Source organism: Mauremys mutica, chromosome 3 (assembly GCF_020497125.1).
Source record: "Mauremys mutica isolate MM-2020 ecotype Southern chromosome 3, ASM2049712v1, whole genome shotgun sequence".
In the NCBI taxonomy this organism is placed as follows: domain Eukaryota; kingdom Metazoa; phylum Chordata; order Testudines; family Geoemydidae; genus Mauremys; species Mauremys mutica.
Window position 1 is genome coordinate 83,937,086 of NC_059074.1, and position 14,367 is coordinate 83,951,452.

At 41.7% G+C, this 14,367-nt stretch overlaps 1 protein-coding gene across 1 annotated transcript in view; it reads left to right on the plus strand.

Moving 5' to 3' along the window:
* Positions 1-14,367, plus strand: part of LOC123366263 — a 130,237-nt gene that overhangs the window by 70,439 nt on the left and 45,431 nt on the right. The window contains exons 31-36 of the mRNA XM_045009538.1: positions 233-395; positions 5,940-6,078; positions 8,419-8,572; positions 10,224-10,319; positions 10,774-10,929; positions 12,607-12,836. Coding sequence (XP_044865473.1) covers positions 233-395; positions 5,940-6,078; positions 8,419-8,572; positions 10,224-10,319; positions 10,774-10,929; positions 12,607-12,836 — 938 coding nt within the window. The remainder of the gene's footprint in view (positions 1-232; positions 396-5,939; positions 6,079-8,418; positions 8,573-10,223; positions 10,320-10,773; positions 10,930-12,606; positions 12,837-14,367) is intronic.

Here is a 14,367-nt window from a genome sequence, read left to right on the forward strand (position 1 = left end):
TACAACATAACATTTTAGATTGTAAGCTCTTCATAGAAGAGGCAGTCTTCTGTTCTATGTTTGTCCAACACCCGCCCAGTGGGCCCCAATCCTGACTGTGGCCTCTAGGTACTACTGGGATACAAATAATCAGTAATCTTCATTCATGAATATTTGCTATTGCTATGTATTTTCTTCACATTTTCTATCTATCATTTGAAGGGTTTTCTCCCAATGTTTATTTTATCTGCAGGCTGCTTACAGAGCACTCAGGCAGAGCCTGCAGATCGTGGCAGCACTTCATGACATCGTTTCATACCTTTTCAGCTTTGCTCAATTAGGAAACTCCCCAAACTGTTTTGATTCCCTAAATCCAGAGCCTCTGACCGCGGACTGGGGAGGGAACGAAAGGATCGGTAAGTAACAAATACATCACCATCAGTGGTCAGAGCAGGCTCAGAAAAACCTTTCAAACAAAAAAGAGGACAGTTACTGACTGAAATGGTGCCTTTTACCTTACTAGTACATCATCATATACTATATATTTACCAGAAAATACCTTTATGCCCACCCCATATTTTCATGTCTCAAGGTTTAAATCAATTAAATTGCCCTAATATCAAATGATTTCAGTACATTCCACTATGCACATTTTGTGATCTCACAGCCTTTTACAAACATGAATGAATGTGACCTCACCACACCCCTGTGAAGTAGGTAAGTAGCATCATTCCCATTTTACAGATGAGAAAACTGAGGAATCAAGGGAGTTAAGTATCTTGCCCAAGACACAAAACAACTCTGTGGCAGAGCCAGAAATGGAAGACACATATTCTGTCTCCCAATTCTGTGCTTTGATCACTAGACCTTCTACTACCACCTCCTCCTCCTCCTACCACACAGGTCTTATAAATCTAATTTCAGAATAAGTAATAATTAGTTGTTTAAATCTTTTGGGGCTGGTCAGATTTTCCCACATCTTTCTACTATGTGGCTCCTGCAATGTGAAGTGATGCTTCTGCAGATGGAGCAGAACTCGTTTGGTCTCAGAGCCATTGAACAACAGATGCCCTTTAATTAAGACAAACACCTGATAATTTCAGGAGATGTGTGTAATGTCTGGTTTTTGTACCAGCCTTTCACTCCTGGTCAAGAGCAAATATTAGCACAATAATGTTCCAAAAGCCAGAGATTACAGGATAGTGCACTGGTTAAATTGGGAGGGTTTGGCTGCTGTACGATAAACTGGGGTTAAACAGGATAAACAAGAAAGTTGCCCAGGCTGCGCTGCACGGTTGATTGCCTTCCAAATACTCTTATAACACAATGAAATTCTGTACTAAATAGAGTAAGATTAAATGGCTACAACAAAGCCTTATTTGTGTAGAAAAATCTCATAAATGCAACATGCATGTCTATCCTGACACAAGTACAAGGCCATTTACAACTAGTACCTCTAAAATTCAGAATAAAAAAGCCTGTTTGGTTGATTTTTTATTTTTTTTTGGTGTGTGATGTCACATGGTATTATGGAGTGGCGTGGAGATCACAGTACTTTCTCCTGTGGTGAAGATAGGAGAACCCTCAGAGGGACAGTCCCAGACATCTTTACATTCCAGTCTACAGGCTTTAACTGAGACCCTTCTTTGTTGTCCAAGAAAACCTCCTTCTCACGTTTACTCTTCCTTGGTATGTCTCCTAACAGCTTAAGAACCAGCCATGCAACCCTCCTATATTTCTTGTAAAATGAGATTCTACTCTGAAAAGTCTCTCTGTAAAAATGTGTCCCAGTAACTTTCAGATCAAATCTGCTTGGTTTACAAGTGAGAAGACGGCTTTCCTAGCTGCCAGTGCTATAAGCTCAGACTGGAGTTTGAAAGGCAAACTGTATTCATTCTGGATCACTCCGTACCAACAATAAGAGATTCTTCTCTCGCACTGATGTGAGAGCGGTTTGTGTCTGACATGCATGAAATTGCTCCTGGCTTCTGCTGGTGTAAATCAGAGGGGACTCAAGCCCAGAAATTCTGCTACTGAAGCTTAGTTAACAATTCTGATGATGATGCATGTGCCAGACTAGGATCCAGCTCTCTTCCCGATAGTTCTGTGGGCTCTGCAGTGTTAATACAAGTAAAAAGTAGCAGAATATCAGTCTGGCATTCGAGTCAGAAAACATCACTTCAAATGCATGCTGGAAGCAGCTCTGTTGAGTGAGTACCATAGTGACTTCACTTGTTTTTCTTGGCCTAAGATCTCCTCTTGTTCCTACACTGAGAGACTTGACCTCTCACCAGCTCTGAAACTTGCCTCTAACTGAGAAGCAGTGCCATAGTGCTTTAGTTCACACTCTCGTCCCTGCTTGAGCATCACCAGTGGGGAAGGTGAGCTGTGTGGACTGTTCAACAACTATTGAAAACGTTTCATACACTTTTGTGTCCCCCCAGCCCCATTCTGGAGTGGACAAAACCTGTTATAATAATAATTGGAGATATACCAATCTCCTAGAACTGGAAGGGACCTTGAAAGGTCATCGAGTCCAGCCCCCTGCCTTCACTAGCAGGACCAAGTACTGATTTTGCCCCAGATCCCTAGGTGGTCCCCTCAAGGATTGAACTCACAACCCTGCATTTAACAGGCCAATGCTCAAACCACTGAGCTATCCCTCCCCCCATTGGAACACCTTGGAACACATTGGTTGGTGTAAAAGTAGTGCTAAAGGGCCTTCCTGTTTATCACAGCTTAAATTCTTCAGCCCTTCTGTGAGAGACTTGGTTTTTATGATGGAGTGCATCAGTACAGGAGATGGGCATTTTAAGGTCCTGTGTCCATCTTTAGAACAAAAACATTCACCGTGCTAGCCTAAAGCAATATGCTCTAATTTTTATCACGTAAAGGCCCCCCCCCCACAGTCATGCTATCCAGAGTTGACCTGGATATTGTTTGCATGATTTTATTCTAAATAATCTGTATGATTTATTCTGTTTGTAAATAGGATCATTCATTCAGATTTATCTGAGGACAAACATAAATAAGCAGAAAATCCTGAGGGGCGGGAAGGAAAGAAAGATATCTTAAAGATGAGACACATGTTGAACTGGAGTGTGAAGTTATCAGAAAGTCCCATTCTTATTTTCTGCACTTACTGGTACTTGCTTCCTTTCACTGATAGTAGACTGTCAGAAAACTGCAACACACTATGCCAAGGAAGGGGGGCTGTCACCTCCTGCAGCACTCCGTCTCTACCAAGTGAGGTAGCAAAAAGCATTGCATTCTGGCCTCCTGCTTGGCCGTGCAGAATGTTACCACAGGTTGCTTGGTTAGCTCGTAATGATTTTATCTTTGACCAGCAGATTAAAAAGGCAGGATTTTGTTTCCTTTATTAAATCAGTTGCGTAACTCTTTTTTTCAAAGATGAAACAGATTAAATGTTTACCATATGCAGAAATGGTGTCTGTTACATAATAGATTTTACATATTACTAGGGTTAAGCTATATTGCAGCTTTCTAAATGCATCAGCAATGGGATGGTTTTCAGCAGTCGGATTATACCTGTATACAGTGGGCTAGATTCTCAAAACATTGGACACATTTATGCATATTTACAACAGAAAATTTTTGTGATAGTGTATAATGCATATGTAGGTTGCCATATGTGGTATTTGTATGACATTTCAAGCCACATGCTTTTGTGTGTTTACGTAGCTATACAACTTTGCACTGCTCAAAGAGTGAGCGGCTGGAGATCTGACTATGATAGTGTAAGTGTAATTTTAAAAGAAAAATTGAGGGAAGCTTCCTTTCTGGCCTGACAATTTTTAAATGAATGAAAAATCAGGTCTAAATATGAAATTTCTTTCATTCCTTGAAAATGAAAGAGACGAATTCTGTCCTTGGCTGTATCCAGTCAGAATTGTATATGTGCAGAATTTGTCTTGTGATAATTTTTATGCTATTATTTGGATGTATAAACAGGATTCTTATAATCAAACACTCAAAATAAATTGATTAAAAAAACATGTCTGTGAAACAGTTCACTGCATGAAAGAACTATAGCAAATCATAAAGATTTGCATTCCCTTTTATTTTAATACAGCTATGTTGACTTTAATGTTTTGGGTCATTTAACATAGGAAAAAGGACTTAGTACAATGAGCACACATTAAAAAACACACTCAAATATACTAGTGACTTCATTTAAGGAGTGTGTTGCTGAGAAAAACACATTTAATAAGCTCTGAAAACCACACGGAAGTCCGCACAATTGAATGCATACAGGAAGGTTGTGTAAAATATATTTTTATTTCATATGTCACACTTTTAAAAATCCAAATAAATACAATGACAGATTCTGCAGAAGTTAGATATTCCCTTAACACTTTCATAAGATTGTTCTGGCCCTTTGTGCCTGACAAAAATATCCTCTTCTTTCACTGCTCAGTCATAGCCACTCCTCTGCCCAGAAGTGACTACATTTCACTGGTAAATTTATGGTGATCTGAGCCTCCTAATGGATAAGACATTGGTCTTCTAAGATAGGGACTGTGAGTTCAAGTCCTGTCAGTGGTGGGTAAGCAGTTTAAGGCACTCAGATAATACAGTGACAGGTGCTAACACAAGAACCTAGGGAGAAGATTTCTATACACCAATAGATTATAATGTGCTTTGGGAAGAAAAGTGTTGGATGAACATGAAATATTCTTTGCTGGGTTAAAAAAACTAAACATACTGGGCCTGATGATCCTACAATGTGCAGGGTGTCTTTGAAGAAGATAGTGCTCTGTACCTTGCAGAATCAGCTCCCTAATGGTATGTCTACCCTGCAATGTAAGCCCAGGGTTAGTGGGACTCTAATCAGATGACTCTGGGTTAGAGCATCTACACTGATTGATTGATTTTTAACCCTATGTTAAGAATTTTCTTACCCAGACTCAAACCTGGAGCCCTGGCATCCACACTCCATCACCTAGACCCAAGTCAAACCAACTATATCCCAGACTCCCTGGGGTCCTCCCAAAATGTGGCCACTCTAGTCCTTTGACCATGGTGCACTGTGGGGAAAACTTGACTGTCCACCCTGCATGGAACAGTCTGCTAACATACCCTGCCCAGCAGTCATTTTGGTCTGTGCACTCCCAGCTTCGGGAGCCAACAACATAAAGGAGGAATCTTTTGAAGAACTTTTCTTGTTGGTGCTTTCACTCCTGTGTCAGGAAACAGGCACAGCTTTCATGAGACACTGGTGGACATTTCAGTGGCATTTTCTGACCCACCAGAAGCACTTGACAGAGCTTTTGGAGGAGGAGGAGGAGAAGAAGGACACAGATACATGGCAGACTCGAACTGCCTGGTGCTGTTCATGACACTTGGTATAGCTGCTGATGGCCCCTATATAGACCGGTGCTTCTGGAGCAGGGCAACAAACAGAGGCTGGTGGGATCACATCATAATGCAGACCTGGGGTGACCAGGTGTGGATAAACTAAAGGCTTACGGTCTGATCCTGCTCCCTCTGAAGTCAATGGCAAAATGACTATTGACTTCAATAGGAAAAGGGTTGTCAACCTTTTTTCTCATTGGTGTTATGTTAAAAATTTGTGATATACGTAAGAATACTAATAGAACCATTCTTTTAAGAGGTTTGTAACCTTTTATTCCTTATGCCCCTCTCTCTCTCTCTCTCTCTCTCTCTCTCTCTCTGCCCAAACTATGTCCCCATAATCTGCCAATTGCCATAACTTCTTCCCTACAGCATGTTTTTGCAAGGCTAAAAACAATGTCCGAAGACAGCAAAAATTATTTTGTTCCAGAAGCACAATTCTCCTGGTGACCAAAAAAAAAAAGGCTTTTGGTCATGAAGTGGAAGACTTGTAGAGATTAAAATAGATCACTGGGCCAGTATATATTAGCATGCATTTCCTATTGCCTAATTTGATGGATTTATTGTTGTCCTGGGAACTATAGGAACTGAACTTCAAGAGCTACAAAAAATGATTGACAGCCTTCAAAACCCCTTGGATCCTAACAAAGTTGCCCAACTGCTAGTCATTCAAAGAGAAGTTATGTTTCTACAGTTTGATGCAGCAGTCAGACATGTATTACGGTGAGAGTTAAAAGTGCTAATTCCAAAAAATCATCTCTGCCAGGCTCTCTTATAAAGTACCATGACCGGGTTTTAATTCAGTTCAAGAGGAAGGAGCTGTCTTAACACAAGTAGAAAAGATAAATTTAAAACAGCTGTACATAGTTCATCTATCAATTGACAGATTCCTTATCTGCTATATTTAAGAGGATTTCAATTTAGCGTATCTGAGTACAGCTTATCTGTGAATGTGAGACTTATTGGTAGTGTTCCTGTGTCATGTGCATTAGACATTCAAAAGAGAATTTTCTTAACTTTTATCTATATCAATAAAATTGTGATTTACAGTGGTGATAGATTATGGGCACTGCCACCCAGCACAGAGGGATAGTTGGGAGTGACTCCTACTCTCTCCCCTTTTAATTGCTGTTCTGTAGTATCATTTGATTGTTGTGGGAACATGATGTAAACACAGCATTGACTTGTTGACAGATTGCAGATCCACAGGGAACCAGAAATAAAACAAGAGGCTAAGTTTGGTTTATCTTTTACTTACTAAGGCATTGTGGGCAATTTGTTAGGAAAACATTTCACTTTGATAAAGATTAGTATGCTGACAGGAAATGAAAGGAAACATAAATATGCTGTGTGCTACATCTGTATCACTTCTTTATTGAGAGCATGATTAAAGTTCATTTTCTCCAAACGGAGGTTATAATGCAAGTGAGAGCTTAGTGACACTAAAATGCAAATTGCTTTATTATGAGCCCTTTGACATATTCCAGCTGTGAATGCTCAAGGTGTCCTTAAAACTTGTCTGACAACTCCTTTATTGCTAAAAATACTCTATTTTATTTATTACTTGTACAGCACCATATGTGCACATGAAACATGCAAAAAGACAGGGTCCCTGCCCCAAGGAACTTACAATTAAAGGGTGATGAGCGCTTCCTAAGAGAACAGGTGTTGAGGATGCTCATCACCTTGCAGGGAATAGTTTGGTTTCAGGCCTTGAGTTAAAAGGTGTGCAAAAAATGTGGGGATGAGAAATGTCTGTAGTAAAAGAGATTCAGATGAACTTACAAAGCTATTGTATATTTAGGCTGATTTCCAGTTTCGTTTTTGGATGTTTCGTTTATGTAGTGTGTGTTTATAAAGTACATAACAAAGTAGCACGATATCTCTATGGAAGAACGCGCTATGGATCTGGGATCTCTTTCCTCATATGCTCTTAGTCATTTAGACATTATAGAAATGTTTCACCTTTCAGGCTGGAGTCACAAACGGGGAAAGGAATGATGGTGTCGTCCTCATAACTTTTAGCCTAGCGGTTAGGGCATTCACCCTAGATATGTGAGACCCAGTTCAATCCCCCTGTCCTCTGCCTGATATGGAGAAGGGATTTAATTTGGATCTTCCACACTGCAGGAGTCTCCTAGCTACTGGGCTATGGGATATTCTGGGGTGAGGTGCTCTCAGTCTCTTGTTGAACTTGCTCTACTTCATATAAATAATTAAATAGTTATTGAATCAAGGACTTGAACGTAAGTCTCCTACATCCTAGGCAAGTGCCCTAATCACCAGGCTATAGGGTCACTCTTTCCCTGCCTAATGCCTGTGGCAATTCATAGTCATTTAAATGTTTACTGGTTGGTGGTTTTTTTTTCAGTTTGCCTCCAAAATGTCATTTTTGGTTCAACTTCTAAATTAAACTTTTTTTTTCAGTTTTCTGGAATTGCCAGCAACCAACAAATCCATTATTTGCCTAGCTCTACTCCTGACTCATAGTCATGTTCTCCCATGAGAAGAGCTGCTTTCCATTAAATGTCCCTGGCATTAGCAGGATGTTATTTTCACTTATGTTAATCCACGGGCTGATGGATACATTTCTGAGCAGTAGTTTCTTATGCAATTGCAAGTGACCAGTCACTGCGTTCAGCTTATGCATAGCAACTAAGGGCTTGTCTATGGACTTGCTTTAGTCTGCACTTGCATGCCATGCATGAACTAGCACACGTGGACCCTGTTGGCATGCACTAAAATTTCCCTAGCGTGTAGGGACTACCTTAATATGAACCAGGGAACTTTTCGTGCGCACCAGCAGGGTGTACACAGACCAGTTAGTGCGTGACCTACTAGTGTGGACTAAAACGAACACTCTTATGATGTGGACTAAAACACCATGTAGACAGGCCCTTAGCTTTTCACTAGGTACAAAACTACAGTCAGTTGCAGGTCATTGCCCATGACTGCGATGTTCAGTTCAGCATATTAATATGAATGTGTAAGCTAGTTACAAACTATATTTCAAATTTTTGTTATAAAGATGGTATTTAAAAAGTGATTTTTGGTGTCTTTCAGAGAAGTATATTTGTCCTCCGGGAATACTTTGGCTTACCAGAGGGTTACAGACAGTATGCACCATGGGCTGCCTCCCATGAGTAACTCTGCAGTAAGGAGTGTATTTGCCTCACAGCTCTGGCTCCCGCAGCTACTGGACCCACGTAGCCCCACGGTCAGTAAAATGTACTTTCAACGAATGATTGATTCGATTTGTTTCCTGTCTGTACTTGGGTGCTGAGTGGAGAAGTCGTTGTCAGTTCTTGCTGTGATACTCCATTCTGTGGTAGCACAGAACTTAGCACTTAGTGACTTTTCATTTCTGTGATCATAGTCAGTTTCACTTTGTCACTGGGGTCCCCAGAAAAAGTACACTAATTAGCAAGTAATCATAAAAACTAAAAAATAGAAGAGAACTATTACTGTAAGTCATCATATCCCTTGCATCCAGAATGGGATTATTCCCTACACTGTATGTTGGATCATTTTATCTACCCTAATTGTAATGATGGACCTTCCACTAACTTCCTGTTGTGAGTCATCAGATGCATTAAAGAAAAAGGCTAGTCATAAGGCCGGATACAAAGCCTACTGAAGTTAACTTTCCTTTGACTTCTTTGGATTAAGCCCATAGATGCTAGGGTTAGTAGATGTTTCCAGATATTCAGTTTAAATTTTCCTTTGCTCATTTTCATCCTAATACTCCTAGCTATACTCCACTGGATCATGCTAAATTACTACTTTCCTACCTTATTGTTGCACCTTTTCAGTCCTTACAGAATCGTGAAACTTCTGCAGTCGGTAGCTTGCTCTAAATCAGCAATTCTCAAACTGGGGTCCATGGACCAGGGGGTCTGCAAGTCATCTCCGGGGCCTCTGGCCCTGCTGATCAACTCTTTCCCCCTCCCTCCCAGTGCCTCCTGTATGCTGCGGAACTGAGGTTCAGCGGCGTGCAGGAGGTGCTGGGGAGGATCAGGGAAGAGGCGCGCTTGGAAGAGGGCGCAGAAAGAGGCAGGGAAGAGGAGGGGCAGGGTTGGAGCAGGGCAGGAAGGGGAGGGGCAGGGATGGCGCCTTGGGGGAGGGGGTGGAGTGAGGGTGAGGCCTGGGGCTGAGTAGGGTTGAGCACCCCTGGGGAAAATTAGAAGCCGGTTTGGGGGTCTGTGAAAAATTTTAAATAAAAATGGGGGTCCTCTGGTTGCTAAAGTTTGAGAACCCCTGCTCTAAATGATCATACTGAGCCATTATGTAGAACAAATGAAAAATGAGATTTGCCCTGTGTGAAGAATAATAGTGGGTGTGTTAGCTTCTCCTCTCTCCTGGTGTGCACAAGCACTGCACTGGAACGCTGCCCAGCTTCTGCAGGGATGTACTCAGAAGGAGAATGGGGTCCCTCTCTCTCGTGCTACAGAGGACAGGATTTTGCCTTTAATGTCTAAGCATAGTGCTGTCAATGTATGACCACTGAACTCTTCGTTTTTCAATATGGTTTGTGGCAAAACCCAAAGATAACGAAATTTTACAAAATGTGGAAGTAATGTTAAATCTGACACCAGCTTTCAATAATCCAGGAAATGTAGGGTAAAGAGAACAGTCCCTTAACTGTTACTTATCCCATTGTTGTCTCAGTAGTCCTAGTACATTCTCTATACTGAAGTTCCAATTAAACACTTATCTGCAACTCATGCAAAGAAGTCGGAGCATGGTATATTACAGACTAAGCAGCAGCCTGCACTGTGATTTCCTTCCTCAGCTCAAGTTAGATGAGACCTTTATTATTGTTTGAACATTAATTTTGTGCTTCTGAATGTTATCTGACTTTGTTTTAGACATTGACACTGTTTCCTTGGAGGGCATTTCTAGTGGATGGAGGACCGTTTCCAGTCACTATCAGCAATCTAAATACCATAAATTATAACATGCAGGTATGGTGACTGCTACTTGTTGTACATCCAAAAGTTACTGTGCCTGTCTCCAAAGGCACAGTGAAGATATGAAAATTGTTTTGCATTAAAACAAGTCCTTCCCTGTGATAGTAACACATTATTTTGTCATTTTAAAAAACCCAAATTATTTTACCATTCACCATTTGTTTGTTTATTTAAAAAAACTGCTGCTCTTGGACAACGAAATTGAACTAGGCAATTTCATTTTTTAGTTCTCCTGCAGCTACCACAATGTTGTTGTGCTTGGGTAACAAAGTTCTTCCATGACTTTTAGGTCCACAGTGCCAGAGGCTTCTAGTAAAATCCATCTGTTCATACAAATGGATGGATGACTTTTAAAGTAATTGCACTAACAATAACTCATTACCATAGTTACTCACTGAGATCTGTCTGGGTAACCTAGAAAAATCACCAGATGTGTCTCCTCCTCTAGTTGTGTCTGTGCAGACTGAGTGATGACGACCGAAGAGTTGCTCATGGGGAGCTGGTCGGGATGCAGTTTCTAATGGAGGATATACTGCAGAGTAGCTATGATGTTGTTATGGAAGATCATGCTGAATGGCAAACTGCTGTAGCTAAGGAAAAACAGGTACCTCTGACAAAGTAATTCATTTAGGCTATACAGCTTGGAGCAGTTCCTCCCTGTCCGCCTTGGCCATTCCACCTCGCTATGCCCCCTAGCAGCTGATAGCCATTTGACAAGGAATGAATGTGGTAAGTGTCATTAAAGAGTCTAGGGCTCTTTGGTGCGGGGCAGGGCTATTAGCAGTCTATCGCCCAGCTTCTCTGGCTGGGGCAGACAGCAAACACAGGCACTGCTGTATGATCTCTCATGTAGCTGCTTTGTGCCAATGGGAGAGATCTCTCCTGTCCACATAATTACACCACTCCCAACAAGCGGCGGTAGTTACGTTGGCGGAAGAAGCTGATGCACACTACCACTTATGCCGGCAAAACGTATGTCGCTCTGGGATGTGTTCTTTTTCACACCCTTGAGCGACAGAAGTTTTACTAACCACTTTACATAAGTGGTTGTGTAGACATGGCCACAGCTCTCTGACTGTGGCAGACAGCAAACGCACACAAACCATCCAGCCTAAGGTGGGTAGGCTGCTGCCCTGAGCTGGAGGCCCCATCTCTTATACTTCCTCTTCTGCCCTTCTGCTTCCAGCATGAAGGGCGGGCCTGGCCAGGCTCACCACAGAGGGCGGGGAGTGGCTCCTCCCTGGCAGCCTAGGTGGGCAACCACTCTGCCTCGCTGCACAGCTGTTATGAAAAACTCCCTTAGACTTCAGTGAATCCTGGGAGTGTAGCATAAAAAAGTAGCCCTTAGTCCCATATAGTTATATTGCAATGATGGGATGTAATGTGTTTCAAAAAAAGCTTTTAGAGTGCAGCTGAGAATGAGGAGAGCCACAGTGATGGAGCCCATTAGAAGGGCCGCTGGTGCCCACCATCCAGCTGCTGTACTTGCTGCCATCAGAAACTGGGGGACAAAGCAGGGCCTCTTCACTTTCCCCACCTGTGCCTCAGAGGTCTAGAGGGTGAGACACTTATCTGTCCCTTTAACAAGAGTTGCTCAGTGCACAGAGGCCTGCCTCCCTTGTATAACGAGGACTGATAGTTAGGAAGAGGACTGGGTCCTCAGGCTGTACTTCCAATAACAGTTGCACAATGGATAAAAATGTAGTAAATGGTCATTGGGGAGCATTAAGCCTTTCCAGAACCTACCACAAAGGTTTGGTTCAGGGGATGGGCTGAGATTCAAGCCATTTCTGATGGAAAGCAGATAAACCTACCGGCTAGTGAACATGTAAGTGTACAGTGATAGTGTCAGGAAGTGTTGAGTGTGGAGAAATGTGCAAAGAGAACGAGTTATTTATTTTTTAATAGGGGCTGTTTCCTTCAGGACTTGAGCTGAGGATCTGAGTTTTTAAAGGTATTTTTGTCAACAATCCAGCAGGGAGTTTTATTGAGGCAAGTGACTCAAGGAAAGTGGCAATAAGATGAAAGGGGTGTGTGTGTGCGTGCGCGTGTGCGTGCGCGCCTTGTCTTTTCTATAGTCTGCTCATTGAAATGAAAAAAGAGCCAGGATTTTATCTCCACTAGATTTTGCAGGACACTAGTGTATGGAAACAATTATAGTGGGTTGCAAGGTTTAATTCAATCTCCAACAAGCTTACAGTGGCTTATCTCATTTTATTAAACAATGAAGTGTATGATATGAGATTGTAACAAAATATGTCTCCTATAATAATTTCATTAGAATTTGGCAGAAGTTGATGAATCACATGCCAGTTGGTCAGAGAGCAGCAGAAAGACTTGCCAAGCTCCGCCAAGGCTGCACGATCCAGTTACTTCACGTGCTTTGCTGAGATCTTTTCTGATAACATGGAAGCAGTTGGAAGTATTAAAGGCAGAATGGGGTAGACTTAAACTGAAAGTCGAGGATATCAATACAGTTCCTCTTTACAAACAGTTTGCTGAGCTATATGGGTGAGTTTCCTTCTGACGTAAAAGTATTCTAGACTGGAGTGGTTGTGAAAGTTAAAAACGTTCTTCACACTGTTCTCTTACTCTTATCCTGTTTCAATTTGCTCTGTTTTAGTTCTACCTTTCTTTAGTTTGGTACAAAATTGGTAACTATTCTAATATCTTTGCTTTCTCTTTTTGAATAGGGTTTTTGACCTGCTCTGATCTTCTTTCTCCCTGAATTGTTCATTAGTAAGGTTGTTCCAAATGTATTCCTGTGGCCTTTCAGTGACACTATTAGTTCTACCTGTCTCTTTAGGACATTCACATCAATGTTACATACAGTACTTTTAAAAATTGACATTCCTGAAGCTGATTTTTAATGAAGTGGAAAGGTACCAGATTCTTCCTAATCCTCCCACTTAGCTTGGCCTGAATAATGTGCGTTTGAAAATCTGGCAAATTTTCTTTAAAGGGACACTTACTAAAAGCCTAAAACTATATCTTTTTAGAAATGTGATAATGCACTGCCCTCCTGGTCCCCTGAGATAAAATCTATTACCAAAATGAGCAACATAATGAAAATAAAAGTTTGCTGGATAGCACAGCAGTAATAGTCTATGTAGCAGGGTGTTTTGGGGATATTGGAAAACAGGATTCTCACAAAATGTGGCAGAGAAGATGTGTCTGTTTGTGTCCTTGCAAATCCAAAACATTTTTGTCTTACCATTTTGTTAAAGGAACAAACTATCAGGTCTCTCTATTCTAGTCATCATATATCATATATGAATACCTCCATTGTACTGTTCCTGTGAGACATGTTGTGTTGCTATCTTCAGATTATCCTGAGATCACTCAGATGTCAATTTTATGCCCCTACTCACTAGCAAGTTACAATAGAAATACCAACTCACTGTTATCTCTAGTGACTTGAGAGAAGAGATATTAAGATATCATTGTTATTTATACTTACATAAAAGCAGCCTTCCCAATTTACATCTACAAATCCCTGAACAACAGAAGCCTATCTGAGTAGAATGGCATGCCAGTTTTCTACTGTGCCCAGTCTCTACTTTGTGCAGCAGGGTGGGGCTGTCAGGGAGGTGATTGCAGCTTTCTAGTTTTCAAACTAGTCCAATGCTGATCTCAGTTCTGACGTACTGTAGAGCAGTCTGTGAGCTATTCTCACCTGTGCTAGCAAGTAAAGGCTCTCAGGGAGCCAGCTGAGCATAACTAACATGCAGTAATCCTCCTGCCACGCCCCCTCCTTCCCTGGCACATCCCTATGGTGAGTCCAGAGCGGAAGGGTGGCTTATGAGCAAACCATGCCAGAATAATGCCAGTTTAGGACTCACTCATGTCGGAGGAGTTTTCAGGTGGCCTAATCTGGCTCCTCAGCACAGTGCAGGCCAGAGAAGGGGGCGAGAATCTGGTGATATAATATCAGTTAGAGAGCAAGGGGAGTTGGGAGCTGTTCTTCATTGCTCATCCGGAAGTAGAGAAGAAATTGCCAGGGCTGGGGAGCTGCAGGAGCAAGACCCACCTGCAATACCCA